The following is a 27,153-nucleotide window of genomic DNA, read 5'->3' as shown; positions in this document are numbered from 1 at the left end:
CCAAAGCTTCAAATGCTTTCTTCAGTGGGTCTGTTAACAAAAAAGGAACAAAATCCCTTGTTACACTGCTAGAAGCCTGCACTTGCACAATAGGACAAGTGATGACAAAGCAGACTCTGCTCCATTCAGGTCCTGATTCAAAGTCCGGTGATGACAATGTGAGTCTTTGCATTAACCTCAGGAAAGCTGACAGTAGGTTCTTCACAAGGAACCTCTTCTGCAGAACAGGAGCATGAGAAGAATAAAATCATCTGAGCTATTTCAAACATGAAGGATGGGATGTCCCATAAGGACGATAAAACTGATGTGAAATTTTCTATTCCTTCCACCTCAATTGCAGGTGATATCTAGGTACCAGGCTCAGAAATGGATATCTATATTTTCCACTTTGACTGATCCTGTCAGCCTCTCCATGCAGAGTCTCCCCCTTCTACAGGACAAATGCACTGCTGGACTGAAGCGATTACCACAATTTCTTTCTCTCTGCTGTGTCAGAAGGTCTCAGACAGGGGAAAGCCGTAAGTTTGGAGTAGCTGTGCTCCAGGATGTCATGGGACAGTGTTTCCACAGACAACAGAGCTTTCTGAAACGAGCCAGACTTTCCATCTCTATAGCTAGGCGATTCATGTGGGTCCTGTATCAGAAATGTTAACAAGCCAGTGGCTCAAAGGAGCCATATCAGGAATATCTGTGATAAATAAGACATCATAAAAAGGAGATGGGTGAAAAAAAAAAACCTGCTAACGTCTAACTCTTGTCTGTGTAATAATAATAATTAGCACTTGCACAGTTTTTCATCTTCAAAGCACTGCAGAGCCTAATTAAATAACCCCTCAGCAATCACAGAAGGCAATTATTGGCTCTTTGTAGTTTTAGCCCCACATTACAGATGGGGAAACTGAGGCAACAGGAATATCAGTGTCTGTCCCAGCATGCTCCATGTCTGCCCTCAGGATAGCCGGGGTAAATGATATAGAGGTCAACACCCTGGCAGCTGAGACGTGTTCTGCCCCAGCTCATGCATATAGCTGGGAGCTCATTGCCTGAAGCAAACAACTGGAAAAAGCAAAAAAAAGGGAAAGAAAATTATGCCTAGTTTGTTGGTGAAATAAAATAGAAAACAATCCTGCTCCGCCTGAAAAAATTGTTCTGGAGTCAGCCAGCAATGCCTCAGTCAATCTGAAGTTAAAAGTTTTGTTTCCTTTTCAAATTATTTCTTGCTGCCTCCACAGGTCAGCTCTTAAATGAAGAAAAAAAAAAAAAAATCTTGTTATGAAACATAGATTGCTAAGGTGTGATTGAGGAAATGACAAAATTGTCAGCATTGGATTAAACTTAATGAAGAGCTTTTTTTTTTTTTTTTTTTGGCAAGGAGGGAAAGGACTAGGGGGAGCTTTTGACCAAAACTCCATTTTTCATAAAATTTATCACTTGTGTAAGATCTTTTCAGACATCTTTAGCTCTCTCTTATGGATCTCAACATCCTGCAGAAATGGATGTCAACAGGATGGATGTACTCAACACAGGGGCTCTGTCCAGTTATTGCCCACTCAACTGTTCTTTATGTCTGCATCTTAAAGAATAATAATTTGCCCTTCTCCTTTTTGCTTTCTTAGCTCATCTACCTTCCACCCATCGCCTCACACAGTTACCTGATAGTGTGCCAGCGTGTTGAGTCTCTTCCAGTCATTCTCTATCTTGGTCGTGATGTCTTCATCCTGAAGGATCATCCTTGCCCCACTTGCTTGCCGCCACTCTGCAAGAAGAACAGGGACATCGAACTCTGCTGTGCAGAGCCTCTGGGACAGAGGGCAGAGCCCTGGCAATCCCCTGTCCGTAACCCATGTGGTCACACACACGTGGGCTGCATCCATGTAGCAGCATGTCAGTCATTGCCATTACTTTTTGTCGGATGCCTACGTACAACATACGAATGCACAAATGTCCAGACTCCGTTTTCCAGAGGGAAAGAGAAGACAGGTGAACCATGAAAGGTTCAGGGAGATGGTTCAGGAAAGTATGCAAAAATCATAGCCATGTGGAAAAGTTGAGAGTCAAGTCCTAGGTTATCCACACCGGTTTACCCGTGACAAAATGATATTGCTACCACAAAACAACTTTTACACAGGAAACACTCACCCCTTTAAAGCGTGACACCGTATAGAGATCAGAACATAGAGCAGTTGCCTACAGAGATGGGAGGTCCAAGGCTAGGGCACAGCAGCACACAGTGGTGAGGTCTATACAGATAAATAAAGCAATGACCAGAGAGCCACGGATCTACTGGCAGAGCTGAACAGAGCAAGGTCTGGTGCTTCAGCACCCTGGTTATGCACAGGGCTTAACTCTTGGCTGACTCCCTGGCTCTGTTCTTGCTTCAACGCGGCTTTTTCCAAGACCAGCCCGTCCTTGCGTATGTTAGCCATCACCATGGGACAGGAGTAAATGAAGGTGTCAGGGACAGAACTTCATCCCTGGCCCTCTTTCCTTTAGCAGCATAGACACAGCCGTTATTGATACCTGAGATATGTCTAACTGGCAAGACCCAGCCCCAGAGAGGGCTCCCCCGGGCGGAGCAGTGTCTTGCTCAGCACGGCACCAGACCCTGTGCTGGGCTCAGTTCGTCTCCATTAGTGCTTGCACAATACTTCTTGCTACTCAGATCCAGAAGTGATGGGGAGCAGGAAGCCCTTAGCTTTGGGCACGGTAGAGGCACAACGGGGAGAAGAACCAGAGACGGAACCAACACCCTGCTCCATGGTGCACATAATCTCTACCAGCCTTCAGCAGCGTGTGGCAGAAGGGCTCCAGTTTCTGACCACATCCAACTTTCCAGCCTCCACCCAAAAATGCTCAATGCTTCTCTCCTTCTGCAGGACTGGAGCACCCTGTCACTGCTCAGGGTACCGCCTTTTCCTCAAATCTTGAAGAATGCTCCATGCGGAGGATTGTCACAGCTTTCCCCACAGATAACTCACAGTCTTGTCTGAAGGCAAGGAACACAAAGATGGCCAAAAAGACAGAAATGTAGTAGCACCTGGTGACAGTAGGGAAAGCTGTGGCTTAACCCTGGACCACGTGGACCATCCAAAGCTTCCTTTTTGGTTGTCATGTCTCAGTCACAGCGACCCAGCCACATACAGTTTAGCCAGAGCCGAATCAGAAAGTCTATTCTTTTGTAGGAGTTAATTAAAATCCACTCTTGGATATGGAGACATCACCTACCACCCCTGCTTATTTCTCCTAACACAAAAATGCAAGGATCATTACAGATTTCTTTTGGTTTCAGCAGTTTTCTTATCACATAATTAAAATGTATTGGGAAAGCCTCCCTTGCCTTTATTATTCATTTAAATTAGCAGGAAGAGGTCAGCTGCTGTGTTTATTGCTGGGTGTTACTTTGGCTGGAGATACTCAGAGAGTAAGCAAAGGTTATGTTGGCTAAGCACTGATCCTGAACAGCCCTTCATTTACTCCAGCTCCTTAGATCCTCACCCACATTATCCTTGTGATGTCCAAGGATGATGCTCTCTGTTCATTCCCACCTGGACCGGATTCCGGGAAGCTAACTGGTCCCAGACATTGCTTGGCAGAGCACAAATGCTGAAGTTTGGGCTGGGAAATGGTGCTCTTTTGAAGTGCCACACAGAGTGCCAAAAGCCCAAAGAATCTGGCTCTTCTGTGCCTTCTTCATGGTCTCTTGGGGACGGTGTCTCTTCGACCTCTCTCCTTCAGGGCTCTGGATGTTCCTATGGTTCTCCTCTCTCCTGACTCATCTTGGGCGACAGACACACACATTCACGTAGTGTTTCTGGAGGGATGCACAAGTTTGCAGTGTTGCACTTGGCTCTGATATGAAGGGTAGGCACAGCTTTCCTCATTCTGTGCTTTATCATGTGTCAAGGGCTGGACAAGGTCCTCAGAACAGCAGAAGCTTTCCGTCTGCTTCAGGGGAGCCGGGGACATCGTAGGATGTCCCCTCAAGCTCTCTGTGCTCCTGCATAGACACGGGATTGCCAAGCTCTTCCCCTTGGCCTTCCTATAGAAAGGGGCCATGCGAGGAAGAGGAAGGACCAGCCTGACTCTGCACAAGACCACTCCTGAGCAAGACAAGGAGGAAAACACCCTGCAGGGCAGGTTCAGAGCATCTGGCTTCAGTTTTGCAGCCCGTTTGCCCTGACGAAATACAAATCGTTTCATCGTGCATGTGAGCGATGTCAGGGAAAGGACCCCCAGCTGCGGTCCCCCAATTCTTCCTCGTCTCACAGGAGCACACCGCGCTCCCCTTCTCTGTGAGTGCCAGCTGAGGTGGTCAAACACTGGTCTGCAAAGAAATGCAACGGCTGGGAGCAAGGGAATGGGAAGGGAGGATGCAAAGGAGGAGAAGGTGACCCCGGCATCCATATTCACAGCACTAAGTGAAAACTGTTAGCTTTGTCCTCGCTGGCAGCACCCTGTCCCCTCTCTCATCAGATCTGTGCACTCCTCTGCGAGACGGCACAAAGGAGAGACATACTCCAATCCAATTTGTTACACTTCCACCTTCCGGAGAGAGGGAGAGAGAGGGGGAGGGAGGTAAAAAATCCCATTATCTTTATCAAGCCTTCCAATCAGGAGCAGTGGTAAATGCAAACTCAGGAGACAGCTGCTGTGAAGCCTTTATATTTCATTCAGCAGATAGTGTATCTTTTTATTGCACGCAGGAATTACTTCTTTTTTTTTCCTTTTTTCCTTTTTTCCTTTTTTTTTTTTTTTTTTTTTTTTAAGAAGCAACCTTTCTGTTCAGCTCAACTGGGAAAAAGGAAATTCCAGGGGCCTTTTGACAAAGAGGTGCTTCTTTGAGCTGTAGCAATGCCTGGCTAGGGAATGACTCAATGGGAAGATGGGCGATTAGGACATGTCCTCCTGCACCTCAAATCCTATAGAAAATGTTACACCTTCCTCGTGCCTTCTCTCTGATCCGGGTCACCGTGAAGATGCCAACTGAACAAGGGAGAAAATTGTAGCAGAGAGAACATTTTTCAGGGGCAATTGAAATACCCAGGTGGATGGAAGACCTGCCAGCTCACTCCAAGTGCCTTCATTTGAGCTAGTCATCATCAGTTACACCATCCTTTACAGGCACTTCTAGGTCATGATGCATCCATTCCAATCAACCGTTCGTGTCATATACTGTGCTTCCCACCCTTTTCCTAAAGACCCAAAGCCTCTCATGAAGGGCTGCGAAATGGTTTGTGGCTGACTGTGCAGAGCAATGGCATGTGGAACAAATGCACGTGGCTTCCCCAGGCTCAATGCCTATTTCATGAACACTTGTGCTCGTGAAGGATTAGTCTGAAGAGCTGGGGGGCTGATTTTAGTCTTCTGAGTGTTTTTTCACTTCCCAGTAATTTCCACATGAGAAACAGATTGGCGCAGGAAACAGGAGAATAAACCCTTTGCCTGTATGCTGCAGGCACCAGCACAATCAGGTGGGTAGGAAAAAAAAAAAAAAGGTAAATGTCAAGTATGTGGTGACCTCTAGGAAGAGAGGAGAAACTCAGATCTCCTTCTGGAGTGGAGAAAGGACCACCGTGGTTGAAGGAAAAAAAGTTCATATCAGAAAGTGCAGATGGAAGATGCCTGGGAAATATTTCATCCTATATATGCAAGTTGCCTGCCTTATTCGAGTTGGACCCAGTTTAAATGGCTCCTAAAGGTTGAGCCCCGCATCCCAGTACTGCACCGTTGGTAGGGCAGCAAAAGCTTGCCTGACGTGGTCCACAAAGAGCCTGAGACAGCATCACTGAGTGCAAGGCAGTCAACCTAGTAGCTCCCATCACCTCAGCAGTCCTTTTCAAAAAGCAACCGAAACACAGGGAAGAGTAAATGCCTCAGCATGAAGCCAAATTCCTGTTTTGTGATCCTCACACCCTAATGCTTTCCCGAAGATGGGGTATTTTATTTATGGTGAGGGTGTTAAAAAATAATAATCAGAAAAATAGCCACTGTAGAAAGAAGCCTTTACTCAGAGGGCTGCAATTGGGGTTTTGGACTAAAATGTAACCTCAGGGTGTCCAAAATAAGTGCTTTCAGCTGACAACCCCCTCCATGAGTTGTCTGGGTAACTGCAAAACATTATGACATTTGCGACACATACAAGTCACTCTGCCTGCAGCTACCCTGCATTTAACAACTCAAAATAACTCATTAGCTTGTTTGCTTTCTTCCACGTGAGCAATCCGGCCTTAGTATGGACAGAAAGCCCAGAAAATTGCAACGGTAATAGAAATGGTTTAGAAAACCATCGATTTCAAGGCCAGATTACAGTCATCTGCTCTGACCTACTGTTTGGAATGGACTAGCGGGGCTGATCCAGCTGCCTTTGCAGTTCTGAGCATTCAGCCTAGGGCAGGCTGATCCCGAGAGCTCTGTGCTGCTTCCTAATGGCCAGCAGTGCTTTCTGCTCTCCCCTTGCTGCCTTCGCTGTCACCAAAGGATGCCAGGTGCCAACAAACATCTTTTCCTGCAAAGAGGCTGGGCTGGAGCTGTGGCTGGACGTGCGTAATCCTCTTTTCCTGCTTCACCCATGCCAGCCCTCTCCTCCCACCTTGTTAGCTGCTGTGCTAAAGGAGCCTGCAACTATATTGCTGCTGGCAAGACTCTTCTACTAGATGAGGAGGGTTTGGTGTTTTGGTTTGGGTTTTTTTTTTTTCCCCCCACCTGCATCATCAATGCTATTGGCCAACAATGCTATTCTCATTAAGCAGTCTCCTGTCAGTATGGACAAGTCTGCCCTCTGAGGGGTGCTCAGGCTCATAAATACTTTTTGGAACTCGCTGGTCCTCGGCACTGCTCAGCAGGTCAATATTTCTTAAAACAGCAGCAATCCTGGATGCAAAATTGTCAGGCTCCAGCTGGGACCACACACACACACACACACTTCTGTATCTGTCACTTGTCAGAGCTACAGTAAAACCTGTGGACTCCAACTTGTCCCTTGTATTTGCAACATGCAGGTAAAATTCCCACCTCCCGTTACGGATGCATCATTCACCCCCACAGCAGAACAAACTACTTTCCACTCACACCCAGTCTCAGATGGGAACGTAATGGGCTCTGTGGCCATCATCCAGCACCAGAGAGGTCAAGAGATCTGGCTGGAAACCTCACTCCTCCGGTCTACCGTGCCCTGGCACCCTGCCCTATCCTCCCTCCTGCTCACCCTAGCACTCACCATTCGCCTGCTGACTCACAGCAGCTCCAGAATCACCTTGAGTCCTTTCTCGATGATGTATATGATCTGTTCTTTACTGCTGCTGGTTTTGGCACCTTGTTTCGTTATTCTAACTGCCTTTCATGAGCAGGAATCTTGCTGCAATTTCTGTCAGGAATCCCCTCCTCCCCTACACATACACACACACGTATAGAGGCTTTAATCCCTGACCTCTCATTCCTACCTCCATTATTGCTGTGAATTGTTTCTTGGCATCAGTCCATCCCTTCTCCTTTTGGTTCCTCTTCTACTTTGCTGGGTTTTATAGACTCCATCATTTTCCACTCAAGTCTCTTTGACTGAAGGTCACTGAGGGCAAATTCTGGCAGAGACAGCCACAATGCAGTCCCCAGCTCCCTACTAGACACCTCTACAATGCCCCGAGCAGATTTTTCTACATTCTTTCACAGTCACCTCCAGGTGTACTATCACACCTGCCCCTGGACCCCAACTTCAGACATCTCACTCCTCCCAGCATTCTCGCTCCAGATTTCTGGGCAGAAACAGATTTTGGACTCAGAAGCACCCCTGCACTGGTCTGTACAGCACCCTGTGTGCCCCAGAGCTCAAGAGCACAACTGCCTAGAAATGCAAGTGAAGCTGGGGCTTCTCTTTTCACCCTCCAAGCAGAGCAATGCACGAAGGAACAAAACACTGAGGAAAAAAAGCATGAATTCATAAACAGAAGGGCTAATCTTTTCTTAAGACCTCCTAGTCCTCTGGAGAAAGGAAATCTCAGAGCAGCAGCTCCCAGCCCTGCTGTCGGTGGTGGGGTGCTGGCAGGAGAGGGAAGCAGTCAGGGGTGAGATGGATGGAGCCCACTGAACATAGGATGCTTCATTCCCTTTCCTGTGCCTGCACAATAAGTAATTAATACTGCTTGGGCTGTGACTATCTCAGCAAGAAGATATATATAATTCAAACCCTCACTATTCAGAGGAGAGCTAGGAATAAATCTCTGCAACCAGAACACTGCTGACAACATCACCCTGGGCATTTGGTACTCTTTTTCCAGGGGTCTTTGGCAGGACAGCGAGAATAGCCCCCATCGTGCCTTTTCCATACCCTCGTCCAAGCTGAATTCTGTGGGCAGAAAAGCAGGATGGCTACTGGTCTTTTTAAATCCTCAAGGCCAAAAATTTCATAAGCCAGGAGCATATGCAGCAATTTAATCAGTCTCTGCTGCCCTCTCACCACTGCGGCTGCTTGCACAAGCACCAAGGGTACACTCAGTCTGGAAAAATGGCATCTGCCCCAGAAAACAGTGTCTGGATTGAGTTTGGCTGTCTCCCATCTCCCCTCTCCCCACTGCCCGGGGGCAATTGGGGCCCCTTGTGCACTCACATACCCAAGTCCATATCAGCAGCTTTGGGCCGGTGGGAGCAGGGCACGTTCTTGAAGATGGCATCGAGGATCTTCTCCTTGACCTGGGTGATGGTGTCACAATTCAGGATCTTCACCGGGATCTCGGGGCTGTTCACATTGTCGGGGTTGACGCAGCTCAGGACCTGAGGGAGAGGCAGTGAGACCCACCACACATTTCACAGCAGCACGGGAACCCCGTGGCAGCCCTTCTTGCAGGTCCCCGCATCCTACAAGTCAGAGGGATCTAGGGTGCAATAAGGGAAAAACGTGTACCGAAAGTTTTCCCCCTTTCAAGAGGGCACAGAGATCTGGTTTCACACAGGGGGATTCCGTGCATCCATGCCTGTGCTGCTCTCACCCCTTACCACCGTCTGTGCCCAGTGAATTAAAGGTAACTCAGCCGTTGGCTCTCAGCTAAGTGCTGTGGGCTCCCAGATGTTGCAGCCAGTGACTTACGGCTGATGTTCTTCTGAACTTGTGTCTCACACCACTTATCTCTGTGAGGTGGAACTACTATACCTGTGGGAACAGCCCCTTAGATTTGAGCCTTACCTCCTTGGCATCTTCACTATACGTAATAACAGAAAGCCCATGAATACCAGTTCAGGTTCTGGTGCTTTCAGTAAAGAAGGCATTCACTCAAATGGTACCAGAGAATGGTCATTGACACACTCTTTTCATAGAAACCATTAAAAATTCAATCAGACCTGACCCTGGTTGGAGCTGAACTGATATCCAAAGGGCTCTCCGGAGCTTTCCTTGGCCTCTGACCCATTCCATGCTCCCTAGAGAGCTGGCAAGGTGACCTAATTCAGTAGTGGCCTTCTTGCATTGCCACCTGACTTGGACAATTCAGGTAAAAGTGCTCTTCAGTCTCTCAGCCTTAGGCTTGTCCATCTTCTGCACAGGCTCGGGACTGACCCAGACCCTTCTCAGAAGAATGTTCTTGATTTGAAATGCAGGGCTTCTTAAAAAACGAAACACAAAACAGCAACAACAACTTCTGCTTTCACATATAGAACAAGAAAATTGACCCAACTAGAGAGGCCTCTCATTTCTTAGGAGAATATAATTTTCTCCAAAGACTCTGTCCAAAAGTAAATGCAAAGCATATGGGGTGGCGACGGCGGGCGGGATACCTTTTATACACACAGCATTTAACAGCAATCTGCCTGCTAACTCTTGGCCATGTCTATGTCGAGCATTCTGCTCTCTTCTGGTTACAGGAGTGTGAAGTCTATAAACTTTTACAAACTTACCACCTTTGCACTTGGAAGAAGTGTTCGGTGATGCTCCTGGCTATATACGGTCATTAAATGTTTCTGTGCCACTTTTACAAGTGCAGACATGTTAGTTTTGGTGCCTTAGACAAATTCTGCCTTGACTGTAAATTCCCTTCTGTAGTATGCAATAGGTACTGGACCCTCCATCATTTTCCATCTTAACCTACTAAGATGCAGTGGGATCTCAAAGTGCCTTGAAACTGGGTGAAATCATATCAGTATAATTATATATTGGCTCACCAGGCTCCCTTTGGTGCTGTTATGCTCAACTAAGAGGGACTTGTGAAGATATTGCTTACAAAGAGCTCTGTGATCTTCCTGGATGAAAGGGGAGATGTAAATATGAGATATTGATTAGATCATAATGCTATTATTTATATGTCACTTCCAGGAGTATTGAAGCAGCATCAATTCAGATAATAATAACAATGGCACAGATTTACAGTTCTGTGGCATCTTTCATCTCAAAGGATCACAGAACTATACATAAAAAGCACCGCTGAAATGCAACCAGTGTTGTGGTTACTAGTTGTCCCTGTCCCATTATACATAGGGAAATGAAGAAGTGATGGCAGGCTAGGACAGCCCTTTTGAGAGTGCTAGGGGGGTCATATGTGATTCTGGAGACCAAGTTACTCTGCAGGTCTCAGTGATCTGAGCTCAGCTGAGGTGAAATGAGATGATGTCAGTCAGAGCAAGGTCCGTAGTGTGATTCATCACTAATGCAAACACCTAGGGCTCAGTTCAGGTCCCCACATGAAAGCACTTAGTGCTCTTTAAAATAATCTGGGCTACCTTGCCAGGCCAGCATCTTGTCCAGAAGACCCAACATCTCCTGCAGGTGTTGACTAGTGTCCACCACACCAATATCCACCACGCCGTGAGGACCATCATCCAGCTGGAAGCTGACAATGGTAATTTGCTCTTATAACTTGGTCGTCCTTGAATTTCACAGGGTGCTAACATTGGAAGGTGGCAGGAAAACTCTGCCTGAGTGAGCCACAAACATTCATGCTCTGACTACAGTAGTCCTTGCTTGCTTCTTTTCCAGCTCCGTTGAAAGAAGAAGGAGCAGGGAAGGCAATATTTAGAAGGACTGTGCAGAGAGAAGCTTGTTCTCAGTGGTTTCAAGCATAGACGGGGGCAGCTGGTAGTACCTGTAAACCCCGGAACTCCAGTGTGTTCATTTGAATGACAGTCAAGAGGCTCCTTTCAACATTTTAAGAAATTCAAGCATTGCTTACAGAAACCCACACCTTTCCCAGAGCACAGTGACTTTGACATATATGCCCCAGGCTGCACAACTCTCAGTTGGTGTTTTCCAACTGTTCTCTTGTGGAGGACTAAACTTTTCTCTGTACAAAGACTTCAGGAATTTTGCAGGGTGCATCTGTGTATTGCACCCACTAAATAGCTGTTCTCTAGAGATTGTCATGGGCCCTATATAAGCCATCCTTACACCACAGATTGAAAATCTCCGCTGCCCCTCCAACAGACTGAAGCTCCTAATTGTAATGAGGTGTTTGCAATGGAGACATTCCTACCACTTCTGTGGGAATCCTCCCAAGGGTTTCCTCTGTTGTCACTCTGGGCTTCTGTAGATTATCCCTGGTAGGGGATGACCAGGAGAAAAAAAAATCTAAGCATTGGCTTCATCGATTTAGCAGAGCTTAGATGTTCCAGTCTCACTGGAAGAGTAAGGTTTGCCCTGTGCTTCAACCCAGAGCCGTCCTCATACAACCAGAGTAAGACAGAAAAATACTCCCATTGCTCCTGCAGTGCTGCTCAGCTACGTCAACACAATCTTTGATGTCAGCTGGTGGGGAAGAGACCCCTGAGATGGCCTGTGTTGTATTCCTAGCGATTAGTCACTCTGAGGGAAGTTTTGCGATGCTGTTCTCCTGAATGCATTTACTGTTACTACTCCACCACCTGCCGTTGAGCCCTGTGGGGCAGAGCCAGCAAGGGGGATGAAGGGGAGAGGAGACTCCAGTGTCCCTCAAGGAGATGCTGAATGGTTTGCCACCGAGAGGACACCAGTACTTGGCACTGCTGTTCTGTCAGGCATTGAGGTCTGTGTCAGCATAGCATAAGGAAGGTGCCAGTTGTGGGGTCAATGTGAAAAGGTATGGGACTGGGAGCAAGTGGAGCAGTCATCTCTGAACCCTGCTCTCCCGCTGACTATGTTGGGCACGTCATCTCACTGGATTTGTATTTATTGACTTTTTTTCTACATCCTTGGGCTTTTTTTGGCTGTCGGCCCTTCCAGCCATGACCCGTCTCCATACACATACATGCAATGCTCAGCACAGCTGAGCCCTGATCGCCGCTACAGATTACTGGCGTTCAAATAATAAAGGCACAGCTTGCGATTACTCATAAGGCGACCCTGGCTCTGAGTTCGCCGCAGTGTTTGAGTGCTCTGCCCTGAGACCAGGACGTGACTACGGCTTCTGAACCAGGGACAGACATCTTCCTCTCCCTTCTAGACTGAGATAAGGAAGGTTCAAGGGGGCTAGCATACAGCGAGGCTTGGCAGTGAACAAGGAGGAGAAGGACTCCCAGAAAAGCCAAGCATAGGAGAGTCTTCTGATACCTTGGCAGTGGCTTCCTCCCTGCCACCAAAATTCCCTGAAAAGCCTTAACCAAAGGCAGCTGAAAGTATCTTTATCTATCTGGAATATGTTGTCAGAAGAGATGATCCGATTAGGCTTTCAGCCCTGGAGCCACCGAGGTGTGCGGGGACCACGCAGAGCATGCCACTGCTCGAGATGTACTGGGCAGCTCCCACCTATCCCCCCAAGCACTAATTAGCCAATGCTCTTGACAGCTTCCGACACACATCGAGGTCTTTGCTCCCCTGCATTATTTGTATCAACAGAAATGAAGCTGACGCAGGAGATGGATGGTCTTTCATCTCCCGGTGCCAGCGGAGCAGTGGCAGTAGGGAGTGAGGTTTTTGCATCTGGACTCTGTTTTGGTGAACGGTTAAAAAATCATGGATTCTGGCAAAGGCAGATGGCAGTCAGCAGGGATGAGATCTTCCTGTCTCACATAGATGGAATAATCTAGATGGGTTTTTAATAACGCTGCAGACCAGAGGTGATGAGCACTGACTGCTAGCGAAGACATTAACACAAGAGGGTGTTTCTCTGAGTTATACAGCTTGGGAGAAGACCTACTGTTTAGTTGCAACACATTTATTCTAGCAAATCACATCTGTAACTAGCTTAGTTTCTACTGCACTGAAAAATCCCTTGTAAGTACAGAAATTGTTAAAGACTGCAAAGACCCTAGGACATTGAGGCTGCTTCCTCGGAGAACTGTAGGACCTGGCAGACAGCAAGTCGGAGCTATTTGGTTTGGAAAGAAATCAGACTGAAACAATCTAAATTTAGTGAATGAGGTGTGTATTGTAAAAATCAGTAATTCCAGATGTCTGCAAGTGCTCTGTCTTCTTTTTTCTCCCTGGATAAGTCAATTTCTTTGGATCTGCTTTTCACTCAAACCATATTCAAAACCATGACTTAAAATAGTTGGTCATGATTAACGCAGGCTAAAGAATAAATGCCTTCCAAAAGAAGCCCCGGCCTTGGCTTCCTGGAATAATGACAATAAACAGCCTGTTTCAATACACCACGCTGCTGGAATTGTGATTTAACTCGGTCAAGCAGTTATCTAGCACTCATGAAATGTGAACAACCCAAAGAATTTTAGCCACACACACGGCAAACTCACAGTGGTGACCTGGTACATTTGGTAGAAAGCAGAAGACATTGAGGGAATTCCTATATTACAAATACTGAATCAGTTCTTGCTTTATTTCATTACTATATATTTTTAATAGAAGATGACAGACTGCTTAAGGAAGGTAGAGAAAGGACAAAATATAACAAAAATAAAGTGAAACAGAAAGGAAGAACAATCGTATTCATATTCTGCTTCTTCTTAATCTCCTTCACCAAAGCTGATCTCTGTAAATCTGCTGAGATTCCTATCAGGATATATTTGTCTGCTCTTGAGATGTAAGAGGGAGAGCTGATTAACATCAAACGACACAAAGCGAATGGAGGAGAGCTTTGTTCAGGCTGATGTATAATTACTACCCTTTGCTGGCTGTGTTATATCAAGCCTAAAAGGATCGGAGGGATTTCCTTTGGTGAAAGTGATCACTCTGTGTCTGCAATTTTCTTCCTTTTGCTCACTCTCTCTGTGTGAGATCAGGCATCCAAATTGCTAGACAACCACACATAATAGAAAAGAAGCACTACGCTGCTGATTTAATAGGAAAGTCACGTTTTTAATATGCAAAATAAAATTGTGGTCTTATTTAAGAATAAAGTCTATCCCCTCGTCAGACTGGGATTCAATCAAAGCTCCGCTCTAGACTGTCTGTAGTTACTGAAGCAGGCATTTCTAGTGTCAGCCCACCTGAGTTAAGATCTAAGACAGGTTAAGGAAGTAATTTCGACTGGACACAGCTCTTAAAGTCAACTAAAGTTAAGGAAGATGAATGTCTCCTAATTGAAGAAGGTGCAAATAAAATAATCTGCCAAGTTCAGAGCATCTTCTGACTTTCCTAAAATTTGGGCTCGGGGTTTTCTGAGAACAAAGACATGGGAAATAAAGAAATTACAAGGATCATTGAAGACTTGGAAAGTGTTCTTCATCCCACAGAGACTTAGAAGCTCAGTGGGTTTATTGTATCCAGGAAAAAGTGCAGGCCCACACACACACAAAGAAGTGATATCTAGTGCTCTTTAATTGATGCTCTTTAATCAAGTGGGAAGGGGGTGTAATCTCAGAGCAGAAGCTAAAGCTGAACATAGGCAGTGTATATCTTTCACCATGCAAACAATTACATTTTGAATCAAATGACTCAGTGACAGGGATTAATTTTCTTTCCCTAGAAATCTTTAAATCAAGTTCATTTTTTTTTGACTTGCAGTTGTTCAAGAGGAATGGCTGCATTAGCTCTAGAGAAGACTAATAGGTCCCTCCACTGTGTACCACCAACATGTCCCCTGATGCTGAAATCTTCATTGCAGAGACAGGGGTTTAATTATTTTTTTTTCTGGTGAGGATGATTCTAGAGAAGATCCCTGCAATATAGCCTCATAAAAACTTTTTGCTGTCACTCGCAGAAGGCCACAGGCTTTGCACTGACCCAACACCACAAGGTCTCAGGACATCTCTGCCCCGAGCCGGGTGTCCCTGTGATGGCAAGTGTCCCATGGCCAAGGACTCGTGCCCGACCTGCCTGAGCTCAGCGCTGGGTACACCCTGCATGGCCAAGGGCTGCCGCCCCGGGCAGGCACTGCCCAGCAAACACCAGATCTTCGTGTGCCGGGACTGGGCGCTGGGCAGCTCTGCCGCTGGTGCTGGGGACCGGGGAGAAGGGAGCGGGTGGTGGGGACACGTGGGATGAAGATACCCCTGGGGGGACCCAAGAGTGAGGAGGAAGAAACCCCACCATGGACATCAGCTCCTCCCAGGGAATTGCTCAGGGTAGTGACAACTTGCAGTGACAACCCCACTTCTCTGCTGTAGGAAGAGTTTTTACCTTTGACTTACAACTCAGAGGGATGTTGGAAGGGTGGGCATCTGTAATTGGGTCTGCGTGGCAAGGTTTTGGTAGCGGGGGGGCTACAGGGGTGGCTTCTGTGAGAAGCTGCTAGAAGCTCCAAGATGGACCTGCTGCTGGCCAAGGCCAAGCCCATCAGCGATGATGGTAGCGCCTCTGGGATAATGGATTTGGCTGTGACCCCATGGGAAGCCCGCGCTGGAGCAGGCTGTGCCTGAAGGACTGCAGCCTGTGGGAAGGAGCCACGCTGGAGCAGTTCATGGAGGACTGTCTCCTGTGGGAGGGACCCCACACCGGAGCAGGGGACGAGTGAGGAGTCCTGCACCTGAGGAGGAAGGAGCGGCAGAGACAAGGTGTGATGAACTGACCCCAACCCCCACTCACTGTCCCCCTGCGCCGCTGGTGGGGAGGAGGTAGAGAATTTAGGGTTGAAGTTGTGCCTGGGAAGAAGGGAGGAGTGGGAGGAAGGTGTTTTTAAGATTTGGTTTTACTTTTCATTACCCTACTCTGATTTATTGGTAATAAATTAAACTAATTTCCCCAAATTGAGTCTGTTTTGCCTGAGACAGTAATTGCTGCTTGACCTCGCTGTCCTTATCTCGACCCACGAGCCTTTCATTATATTTCCTCTCCCTTGTCCAGCTGAGGAGGGGATTGATAGAGCAGCTTTGGTGGGCACCTGGCATCCAGCCAGGGTCAACCCACCACAGCATCACTCCAGGGAAAAGGGGTAGATACTAGGAAATATTTTGTCTAACAGAACAGAGTAAATTGCCCATATCTATTGTCTTCACATTCGCAGGCATATTCATGAGACAAGGGTCACGCTTGTCCTCCAACGCTCCCGGACCTCACCTAATCCAAGCAATGGTAAAGGATTGGCACTGTCAGTCTACCCTGCAATGAGTGCAGATGCTTTCAGAGAACAGGCAATGCCTTTGGGGAGCTGGAGATGCTCTGGGCATGGGGCAGGGCAGCCGCCTTTGCAAACGTGCTGTGCAAGCAGATGCTTCAGCCATGAACCTTGCTGTGTTAGAGGATGTGACTAGTCAGTCTTCAGCAGGGTTACCCTGCTGGGTTGCAAGAATAAATTGTCCCAAAGAGTCAGCTTGCCCATCGCTGCCTTCTTTTCTCTAAATCCCCTTTTTCTAGAAGAGGCTGGACAAGCCCATTGGACGGTGTGCTCAGAGCACTCACCAGTGTCTTGTAATCAATCTGCTGTCGGATAAGCTTGTCCTCACTCAGCGAGTACCGGGCCTCCCCAGTGATCGAGTCGATGGGACCCTTTTCCATCTGCTGCTTGATGGCACAGAAAAGGGAGAACAGAGGCTCGCCAGCACACTCCTGCAGGGGTGAGAGACAACCATGAGGTGAAACAGGAGAAGCAGAGGAGAGAACTCAACCTACATAGCGTCTCACTGACTGCCACAGCTTGCCATCCCCAACCGTTCGAGACAGACGCATCAGTGGGAATCAGTCTGTTCCATACAGCCCAGGAATAGCGGTTACTTTCCACTTCCACAGAGCGCAACCAGCCCTCTCGAGTGTCCTGTCACAGGACAAAGGTGCCAGCGCTCCCTGGCAATGTTGGGGCTAGCAGAGCCTTGTAGGGGCTGTTCAAGTGATTGTCACCAGGCCGGAGCTTTGCGCCGGAGCAGGTGGTGGGATGGGTCCCAGAGGACCTGGAGACAGGTCTGAAAGGGAAATGGACACTGGTGCCCTGTCCTGGGTGTCTGGGCAGACTCCCCAGTGTCCCCGCACACTCTTATGCTGGAGGCAAATAGGGATGCTCGGACAGAAGCCGCTCCATGACCCAGGGGAGATGTACCCCTGGATCTGTACGGTCGCGTCGGTGATGTCAGATGTGTGGGGCCCAGCACAGGACAGCAACAAGCAGCCCACAGGCAGGGCCAGCAAAGCACACCTCTCCCTAATTTCTCCTTCCCATCACTCGCACTCACTGCACTCCTCTTCCCACACTTCTCCTAGCCTTTCCTCCCTTGCTGCCCTCCCTCACGCACCCCTCCCCACGGGTCCTCCTATTGCCTCCCTTCCCCTTCACCTCTCCATCCTTCCTCCCCTCCTCCCCACCTTGCCCTCTCCTCTTGCAGTGTGCCCCAACTCAACGAGCGAGGTCATTTTCCTCTAGTGTAAATCCCAGCAAAAACAAGTTAATAATCTGAAGCAAAGTGGCCCCTTTCTCAGTTCCTACACCTGTCTCCCACTTAATTAGCTTATCTGCCAGCAGCATATTGCTTCTGTGTGCCTGTCTCTTGCCCTTATCAGGCCTCTGTTCAGGCTAAGGCAAGAAGACAAGCAGCTGAGTGGGGTGAAAAAAGCCTATTATAAAAGCAGCTCTTTAGAGAGTCACCTCCTTATATCCTTTCCTTTCAGCTGAAAGCAGGAATCTGATACTGAAGTCACTGAAATTACCTTCCAGAGACCTACAAAACTTTCCCATGTGTTCATCCTTGGACTGGTTGTGCCTGAGAAAGGCTCAGGGGAATGGGATTGATTTGTAAAGCTTTGAATTGCCAAGCAGAAGGTGGCTTTTCTGTCCAAACAGGGCTGTAAGGTGTGAGGATATCTAGCAACTGCATTGGGAGTGGAAAAGAGGTGCAGAGCCCAGCTCCTTCCAAAAATGCTGGTGCCACGGCAATTAGCATGCTTGAAGCTCAGTGTGGGTCCCCAAGAGGAAGCTGCCACCACCCAGCAGACAGCAGCAGGTCTCAAAGGCTGAAAGTCGTCTTATTTTTACTACACACCACCTCAAGGAGACCCTCCAGGAGGACCGAGAGAGCTCAGGGGGTGTCTCAAGTCTTTTCACTCTTTTGCTGATGAGTGTCCTGCAAAGTCGATGCTACTTCCCACTGGGATACAAAGCAGCAACAGCCTCAGCCCGTGTTGGGTTCTGGATGCAGCAATCGGATTTACATGGTGTATTGAATCCAGCCCTCTGTACTCAGAGGGTACATGGCCGTGCCCAGGGCAGGCTTGAGACAGCCTAACGGCAAGAAGAGCTCGGGCTCAGGCCTAAATTAAACTAAGCAGGGATCCGTTTGCAGTGTGCGTAAAGCAGATAAGTATGATGGAGGCACAGGGTATGATGGAGGCACTGAACTGGGGTGGGAGGAGATCTCCAGCCACTATGGACTGAATATATGGGTCACCACGTGATGGAGATCTGAGTCTGCTAGTAAAAGGAGAGCATTTTCAATATAGGTCTCCATCAGGCTCTGAAATCCTTCACATTTCAGTACTGACCCTCAGATCCCACCTCTGTACAGGAGTAACACCAACAGGCTGCCTCTCTAACAAAGTGTCCCTCTTTGTTCTCCCTGGATCAGAAAACAGCCCCTCTCTCATTAGGCAGTGAGCTCCCTCCAGAGAAAAAAGCCTTTTCCTTTATATCTCGGAAGTTTTTGCCCCAACTAAACCTCACCAAGAAGAAATGTATTAAAGCAGCTGTTCATCCAGGCATGCTGCTCCTCTTACCTTGAGGAACTTGTACAGAAGGAACGTGAACCAGTTGGTGAGCATTTTCTCAGCCACAGACTCTGTCCTAAAATCAGCCAGGGAGAAAAAGCAAATTGGAAATGAGTTAGTCATGCTGTTAATATTAAAGGGCCAGTCAAAAGATTCGCTTTATCCATCTTACTGCCCAGATCTCTGAGCCCCATGGAAAGTCTCTCATGACACCATCAGGATTAAGCACATCCTAGGTTCTCTGTTTCAGCTTTGGATTTAGGAAACCTGCAGGCAGGCATATCCTTACTGTCCTGTTGATTCCTCTGTGACTAGGGATGTCTCTGAATGTCTGTTTTGCAGTTTCGCCATCAATGAAAGGGAGATGACAACATTTGAGGGAACCTTCTCAGAGGAGTTCAGGGACGATAAATCCATCAAATATGAGGAGCTCAGAGTTAGGCCATATGACAAGCAGGCTGTATAAATACTTAAGACAGACAGATCTGAATCACCAGAGAATAGTTATCTGGCACTGACTATCTCCCTGGCATTTGGGAGCAATTATACTCCTCAATATGTCAATGTAGCACATTCACAGAGCTCATCCTTTTGCCCTTGAACACTCTGTTCTCAAACAAACAAAAACCTATCTTGAGTCCTCAGGGTGAACTTTTCCTACAGAAGAACCGACTCAGAGCTGTAAATGTGGTGTGGACACCAGGAGCACAGGATAAACCTGTGTACGTGCACTGGTGTTGCTCAAGAAGAAAGCGAGAAGCCCTGCCTGGATGAATTAAATGGGTCTTCCTTGTCCTGGCTATCACCAAAGCCACACAGGGGTTCTTGCTTAGGACAGCAGCTTGCCTTTTAGATTCCCTAGTCCTTCAGCATAAAGCTGGTCTTGCTTCCTCTGGAGCATGAGACTTGCAAGGGGAAGGGTTTGCATCACTGGAGCTGTATATCAGTCAACAAGCTTGCCTGAAAGCAATGCCCTGTTACACCAACACAGAGCAAGTCTTGGTCCCTTCCGTAGCTAAATGCAGTTGATCTTTATCCTGGTTTCCATAGGGATTTCTTTGTTCTTGTGGGCAAATCTCACTTAGATGGTGGGGATGGCGGGGGGGGAAGAATGATAATAGAGGTGTTTTCTGTTGCTCCTCTTTTCTTGCCTGCAACCAGAGAAAGAGGTGGTATGGTCCCAGTTTGCTACCAGATTAATGCTGTGTTTCCTTCATCTACAGTGATCATTTTTGTGTCTCTGCCTAGAGACTGCCTCTGTCCAAACCAGCCTGTTTGCCTTGTATTCCCCTTGGTCAAAGTCACCTAGCTGCTGTCCTCCGTTGGTCATGGTATGATATTCAATTCCAGCAATCCCCATGCTTATCATGGTCTGAGCTCCTTGCAGGGAACATCACCCAGAGGCGTGCTCTTTCCGACACTCCCTAGTGTGACACCTGGGACCCATCACATGGTGCGAACTTATCTCATGAGAAAAAGGACTGGAATCCTGCTGTGTTGTCACTCTCTGCCCGGACAACTTTGATCTCTCTGAGACTGTAGATGCCCTGCAGGATGAATATTGGACACAGATGAGGTGGGAAAATCATTCCGGCCAGCTCCTTCCTCTTGTCAATTATCCCCAAAACCCAACACTGCAGAAGGGTGTTGGAAGATCCCCTTCCATCCACAGAGTCACAGGGAGGGAGGGGAAGCGTCACGTTGAATCCGGCTGCTCTAAATAATTGTCTGGGGATGTCACACCAACACCTGAATCCCAAGGTACTGAGCTATTCATGTGTTCATCAGTAGACTCCGTTCTGGTGCTGCTCAGTCCAGGACCTCCATCTCAGAGCACAAACCACACCTCCGACTTCTCCTTGGTTTTTCAGAGCTTGGAACGGTGGAGATGCCTTTTTTGTTTGCTGGCTTTCTTTCCAAAGGCCTCATTTCATTCCCAGCAGAGATGACTAAAGCTAAAAAAGAGCTGGAGGAAAGAGAAAGAGGGAAGATGGGATGCTTGCCACAACAGGAATGAACAACCAGGGAAGATAAAGAGATGGAGAAAGTGGAAGAAAAGGAGAAAATGAAGGGAGGAGACAGCTGGAAGGAGGCAGTGCCATCCAGCATCAGAGGAGAAGCACTGAGTGGAAGCCTGGGGACAGCCGGAGGGAGGTCACCAGCCAGGCTGTAGGCCTTGAATTACATCAGGGAGTCAACTGACACCAAAGCAAAGTCCAGTCTCTGCCACTGGCAATGCTGCCCTGAATGCCGGGAAGTGCCTTCTGCTCCCTTTTTTGCTGGTTCTCCATGGTGGGCTGTGTGCCAGATGAAAAGCCTCCCAGCAGGCACCACAGATCTCTTCCCTGCCCAAGCCGTTCATCGTAATCATCTGAGGGCTCCTCATAGTTGGCTCTGACAAGTGGCAAAGGCCATTCATCTCCAGAAGACTCCTCCTGATTTTACTTAGGGTCCTTGAATCAGAAGGGTTGGTTCAGACTGTGAAAAGGAGATGAATGTGATCCTAAAGGCAGAAGAGGCAGCATTTCCCAGACAGGGAAAGCACATTAATTACAGAGCAGTAGATTTTTAATTTGAGGGTTTCCACAGAACTGTGGAGTTTAGCCCTTAGACCTGGCCAAGAAGCATGAATCCAAATTCGCGCCCTCTATGAAACCAGTTTTGTTGTCCTGCTCAGCTCTTCCACTGGCTTCAACAAGCTCCCAGCACCACGGCTCAGGGAGAGACAGGGATCCCACAATGCAGCCGAAGAAGACTCTCCATGTGGCCATAGTTAACTCACGAAAAAGAAACAAAACAGGGCAGTCCACGTCCCAGGCAGGAGACAGCAGCAGCTGACTTACTCACCAGGGATATAACAGCCCGTTCTATGTGATATAGGTCCTAGGCAATGCAAATGAAGTTTTCAGGTTAAAAGGAAACATAAGCATAAATGAACATCTTAAGCACAGAAAGATTCCAAAATAAGGCTTAGGAAGCATGGGTTCTTGCTGCCCTTATGAAGCTTTCTGGAAGATCCACGTTAAAATCCAGAGGTTTTCTGTAACTTTTAAACATTGACTACTCTTTGGCTAGGGAGGAGGTGGTGCAAGATCTACAGACACACTTGCTGAAAGGGAAGGAAATGCAGAGAGGATGCTGGGAGGAAGAGGATGAGTTTTCTAAGAGAAGGCAAGCTGTGTCAGGAGGACTTAAATGAGCAGAAAACCAGAAAGGGAGAGCGATTCAGTCTTCATTGAGTCCTGCTTGTCTTATTCACCCCTCTCTGCAAACAGCTTCATGCCAGCCCTATGGGGTTATGTGAGCTGTGGCTGTCTACCGTCCTGATTTCACACCCTGCTGCACAAACAAAAATCAAGCAAATTTGCCCATTTCCTCCAAATATGACTAGCATGCTTATGTTAGACAGTGGGGCACAAGCTGCCCAGCCCAGCTCACTGCAGCCCCAGGCATCCTTACCTCCGGAGCAGCAGCTTGGGGTGGTTCTTGCTCTCCAGATTTTTGTCTATGAGGTCGGCCAAGAGCTGTTTGAGGACATCAGTGGCGTACTCCAGCTTGCTCTGCAGCACGGTCATGATCAGCGAGGCCACATTACCACGGTCCCTCATGGAGAAGCTGCGTTGGGACTCCAGCGTGCGGATGAAGGACAGCAGGAAAACCTTGTTATTGATGAGCTGGGCAAAGAGCTTCAGGCCTTTCTCCACACGTTCTTGCCTATAGCCAGGGACCTGCACAAGAAAAAAGGGAGTTTATACCTTTTCCTCACTACCCACTGTCAGACCTCCCCAAATGGGTCACACACCCTTTGCCACCTCTCGGCCCTCATCCCTCCAGCTCCTCCAACTCTACACTTTGACATCAAACAGAAGTCAGTTCTGAGACAGGGAAAAAGGAAAAGCTGCTTCAAACAGCAGAGGCAATTAAAAAAAAATTAAAAATCTTGCATCTAGCAGGCAGGTGAGTCGTTCCTTCTGCATCACAGTATAGTCCTGTAAAAAGGAAGAGAGTCCATACATCATCTAATGATTTGCCACCTCCTAGCCACAGCCAGACGACTTTCCAATCCTGCATTTCCCTCTCTGAACAGTACACCAGAAAGAGATTGCTAGGGCCTAGATGTGGCACCATACCATGATATATTTTTATTGTAGTCAGACCAAAGTCTCACTCTATCTTCACCTAAAACCTTTTTGATCCCTGCTAGAAACCTGCTTACAGAGATTTAGCGTTCAGCATTAAGAAGCTAGGAGAGGCAGCAAGGAAGTGAATGGGGAAGAGAGCCTGGGGTCACGTTTTGAGGACATGAAGAGATGCAGCGGCTGAGATGGTGATCATGCAGCTGGGCCTTGGTTTGAAGAGCTAGGTAGACAAAGGTGTGAGAGGACACCCTGAGTTGGGACCTGTCTTGGAGGTCCCACTGCAGTAGGACCCTTGGGCTTGGGAGGCAAAATGATTTGGAGATAGAATGGTTGATAAGTCTCTGATATGATATATTTCTCAGTTGTGAGAGGCTGCTGAACTTGTTTTTATTATAGAACAATTTGGGACCTTAACACCAGACCCTGGACTCTGCACTCTACAGTGGGCTTTACCCTTTCCACTCTTTCTGGCTCTAGATGTGAATGGAGCCTAAATAGAGAACTCCAAACTCATTCTTCCGTGTTGCTGAAGCTGTTCCAGCCCTTGAAAAAGCTTCCATGGAAGCTGGAGGGTCTCAACACAGAGAAACACATGTCACTGAGGCATGTGTGTATTAATAACCCACCAGATTTGGCACTTTAATCCAAACCAGGTAGGTATGCTTTGATGACCAAGTAATGAAAGGCCCCTTAAAGAGTTATTAATTTTCATTCTGGAAATCAGAGTTCTTAACTCTTTTTGCATACTGCAAATAAATTACTTAGTAAATAGCTTGAGACAACCAACCAACCAACCAACTACCCTACCAATAATTATTTTTAACTCACTTGCTTGAACATTTAATATTGTCTATCCCCGGGTTATTATGGAGAATTAAAAAAAATAGCAAGAAAAGTATTTTGTACTGCATCTGGAAGCAGTTAATAAGCAAATGAACTGGAAAAAAGTAAGACTTGCTCACTGCAGGATCTATGCTGGGGCTTTTTGCAGTAAATAACAACTCCTAGGTGCTACAGAGAAGGGAGCAGAATGGGAAGTGCCTTTCCTGATATGTTAGTAGCCAAAGAAGTTGACACTGAAAGAGCTGTTGAAGCTGTACAGAGGATTAAAGAAAAAAAAAGATGAATGAAATGAAAGGAAGACGAGATCAAAGGTGGCAGATTGAAACATCAGCTCTGTGTCTCTCTGTATATATCTACGTATGGGAGCATCCATGCTAAAACCGCTATAGGGGTCACATGCTATTCTGTGGTCAGCTGGCTGAGGTTAATGAATATAGGGATTGAAATTGGCTATGGGTATAATGAAAGTGTTTGTGTGTGTGTATACATATGCAAGAGAGAGATACATCACCCCTCCTCTCTTGAGCTTATTTGCTGAAGCCCCTGAGCTACTCTTCCTGAAGGAAAGCAGCTCGAGGCCACTCTACCTGCACCCCAAAGGCAAATATATACAGTAGTCAATGTGTAACTCAGCCTCCTACCCAATCCCACAAGTCCTCCTTGCTGGCAGACCAGGTTTTTTTAATGGTTCTCTCCATATAGTTTGATGAATTTTGGCTCTCCTGAAGGAAAGGAGCAAAGACGAGCAGACACCTCTGATTATACAACCAGCCAAGCATGGTGTTGCCTGCGCCAGCTCCTGCTCCTCCTTTCTGCCAACTAACCCCAGTCTTGGCCTCCAGCAATCTCACCAGCCCATGCCAGAGCCTCTCTGAAGCTCAGAGCTTGCCAAAGACTTTGCAGAGAGCTCAGCCAACGACCTCCCTGGCCTTGGCCATGGTGTAACCCCTGCTTCTCTGGCCCAGGTGTCCCTCGAGCAGAGCCTGTCCATCTGCCAAAGCCTGAAGCAGTTTTGCAGCATGGGCAGACCTCACCCGGGGTCTCCTCAAACTCCTTGTCTCCAGTGAGGTAATACAGGCTGTGTGTAGACCCCAACAGTGCTGGGCAACGCCTGGCTGTCGTCCCACCGCTGTGGTCAAGAGAGTTGGGGTGGAGGAGGCAGATGTGGGCAGAGTATGGGCAGACTGATGCTGTGGGTTTCTGACCTCGCTGCAAACTACAGAGAGCGGCAAAGGTGAACCTCCTTCAGTGACTGCAGGTTATTTCTATAGGTGTTGCCACAAAAAAAGGCCTCTAGGTAGTGTGGGTGTCATGCAAAGCTGGAGTGACACAGGCAAGTACGCTGCTCTGCCATGCAATTGCTTTTCCTGGTGCCTGCAGAGCAGTAACTAATAAATCCAGTCTAAAAAACAAACTCCAGCAGGATGAAGACCAAGGAGAAGATTAATAGAGTAGACCTAATGCACACAGATCTATGAGACTTTTACAAATAGATGAGTGATCAAACAGAATTTAACATCTAAGATAGAGGCAATCATCTTCCCTTTTCAACCTGGATTTTTAATGAGGTGCTGTTTCGTCCCTGGTAGGACACAGCATTGTAAGCCATCACGTCCCCAACACTGACACAACATCTCTTGCATTCAGGACAGAACAGGGAGGCGTAAGAGGATCCAGAAGCAGGAGATATTGGTTTCTTACCTCCAGATCCCTTAGGACTGGATGATCTTCAATGCCAGGGAAAAGCACCCTCATGGTGTAGGTTCGGTAATCGAGAAAAGGGATCCCGGCTCCATCCAAATCGCTTGTCAGCTCGTGAATATCTGTCTGGAGCTCTGCAAAGGCTGCCACAAAAAGGGAACAACTCATGTAGCAATGACAGTCTACATCAACCGTAGCATGATAGGAAAGGCCCTCAGACCCATGTGTATGAGACTAAGGCACAAGTGGAGAAGCAACATGTGGAGAGGAAGAAGGTGGTGGACAAGAGCAGTCTCACCTTTCTTATAACACAGGCTCTCTCTGGACTGTGAGTTAGCAAATGCAGTTAGGACAGGGTGGAGGAAGGCTGGACTCAGGGAAGATAGGCAAAGTCAGACTAGACCTAGGCTTGAGTATGCCCAAAGGGTTCAACATTCCTTTTGCTTGTGATATTTTGGCTCAAAGCTTTGTGGCTGGATGCCTCTCTTCTACCAACAGCGACACAGTGTCAGCCTTCCTTCCTCATCCTACCTTCTTTGCACTCCAGTGCCACCCTGGACTCCAAGTTGTCCATCTGCATCTGCAGACGCTTGAGGGTGAGGTCACTTTCTCTGGATTTGCGCTTGTACGCAATCAACACAGCCACGATGAAGATGATGAGCAGGCCGCCGGCCACCGCAATGCTGACAATAGCTGGCAAGCTGAGAGGGCTGTCTGGAGAGATGTAGACCATCCCTGGGGAGAACTCCATCCCTCCTACACGAGCCTAGAAGGAAGGCAGGAAAGAGTTGCACTGAAACTGCTGAACAAGCAGGAGCACAGAGGAACTTCCTCATCTCCCTGACTAAGGCTGAATAATGAGTTCCCTTGTCTCCCAAGCTAAACGGATCATGAAGTACTTGGAGAGAGAACAGCTTGAAAACACCTGAAATGTCATATAGAAGCACCTTTGTTGATAGAGTGACCATGAACCCAACCAAGAAAGGACTTGCGGTGAGACAAATCTCACCAGTCCCAACGCCCTGACTACATATCAGTTTGGGCTTCATTCTGGGTTTTCCATTCCCTGTCCTGAGCAGGTATGTTGTGCTGGACTGCCCTGATGACACCTAGACCCAAAATGCACACAGGACGCACAGCTCATGGTTATGGTCTGATGGGTCCTAACCTTACAATAGGACAGGGGACGTCTGACCCAGGCAGCTAGCACAGCAGCAGTCAGTACAGTGGGAATGCAGAAATCAGAGTCACAATTTGCTTTTGACTCTTCAACTGGAGAAAACTGTATCTGGAAGCCACTGGGATAGGAAAAGACAAAACAAACACAAAACCTACAGAGCCTGGCCCATGTTCTTTACAGCCCCTCTCGCGGGCAGGGTGACTGCGGATGCTCACCAGTGGGACAGGGAGCTGAACGCAGCTTTCTGCTCTCTGCATTCCCAGAGGTTCCCAGGGCTGCTGCCAGCCTCTGGAACAAGCTGCTGTATGAGGACTTTG

At 47.7% G+C, this 27,153-nt stretch overlaps 1 protein-coding gene across 1 annotated transcript in view; it reads right to left on the bottom strand.

Annotated features, from left to right (window-relative positions):
* PLXNA4 (plexin A4) overlaps positions 1–27,153 on the bottom strand; it is a 452,832-nt gene that overhangs the window by 26,441 nt on the left and 399,238 nt on the right. The window contains exons 20-26 of the mRNA XM_049814131.1: positions 26,188–26,422; positions 25,657–25,799; positions 22,433–22,701; positions 18,983–19,049; positions 16,685–16,831; positions 8,604–8,763; positions 1,653–1,756 (exon numbers count right to left, since the gene is read on the bottom strand). Of these exons, the coding sequence (XP_049670088.1) occupies positions 1,653–1,756; positions 8,604–8,763; positions 16,685–16,831; positions 18,983–19,049; positions 22,433–22,701; positions 25,657–25,799; positions 26,188–26,422 (1,125 nt within the window). The remainder of the gene's footprint in view (positions 1–1,652; positions 1,757–8,603; positions 8,764–16,684; positions 16,832–18,982; positions 19,050–22,432; positions 22,702–25,656; positions 25,800–26,187; positions 26,423–27,153) is intronic.

Source organism: Accipiter gentilis, chromosome 11 (genome assembly GCF_929443795.1).
Source record: "Accipiter gentilis chromosome 11, bAccGen1.1, whole genome shotgun sequence".
In the NCBI taxonomy this organism is placed as follows: Eukaryota; Metazoa; Chordata; class Aves; order Accipitriformes; family Accipitridae; genus Astur; species Astur gentilis.
This window is presented reverse-complemented; position numbering and strand designations above follow the sequence as displayed.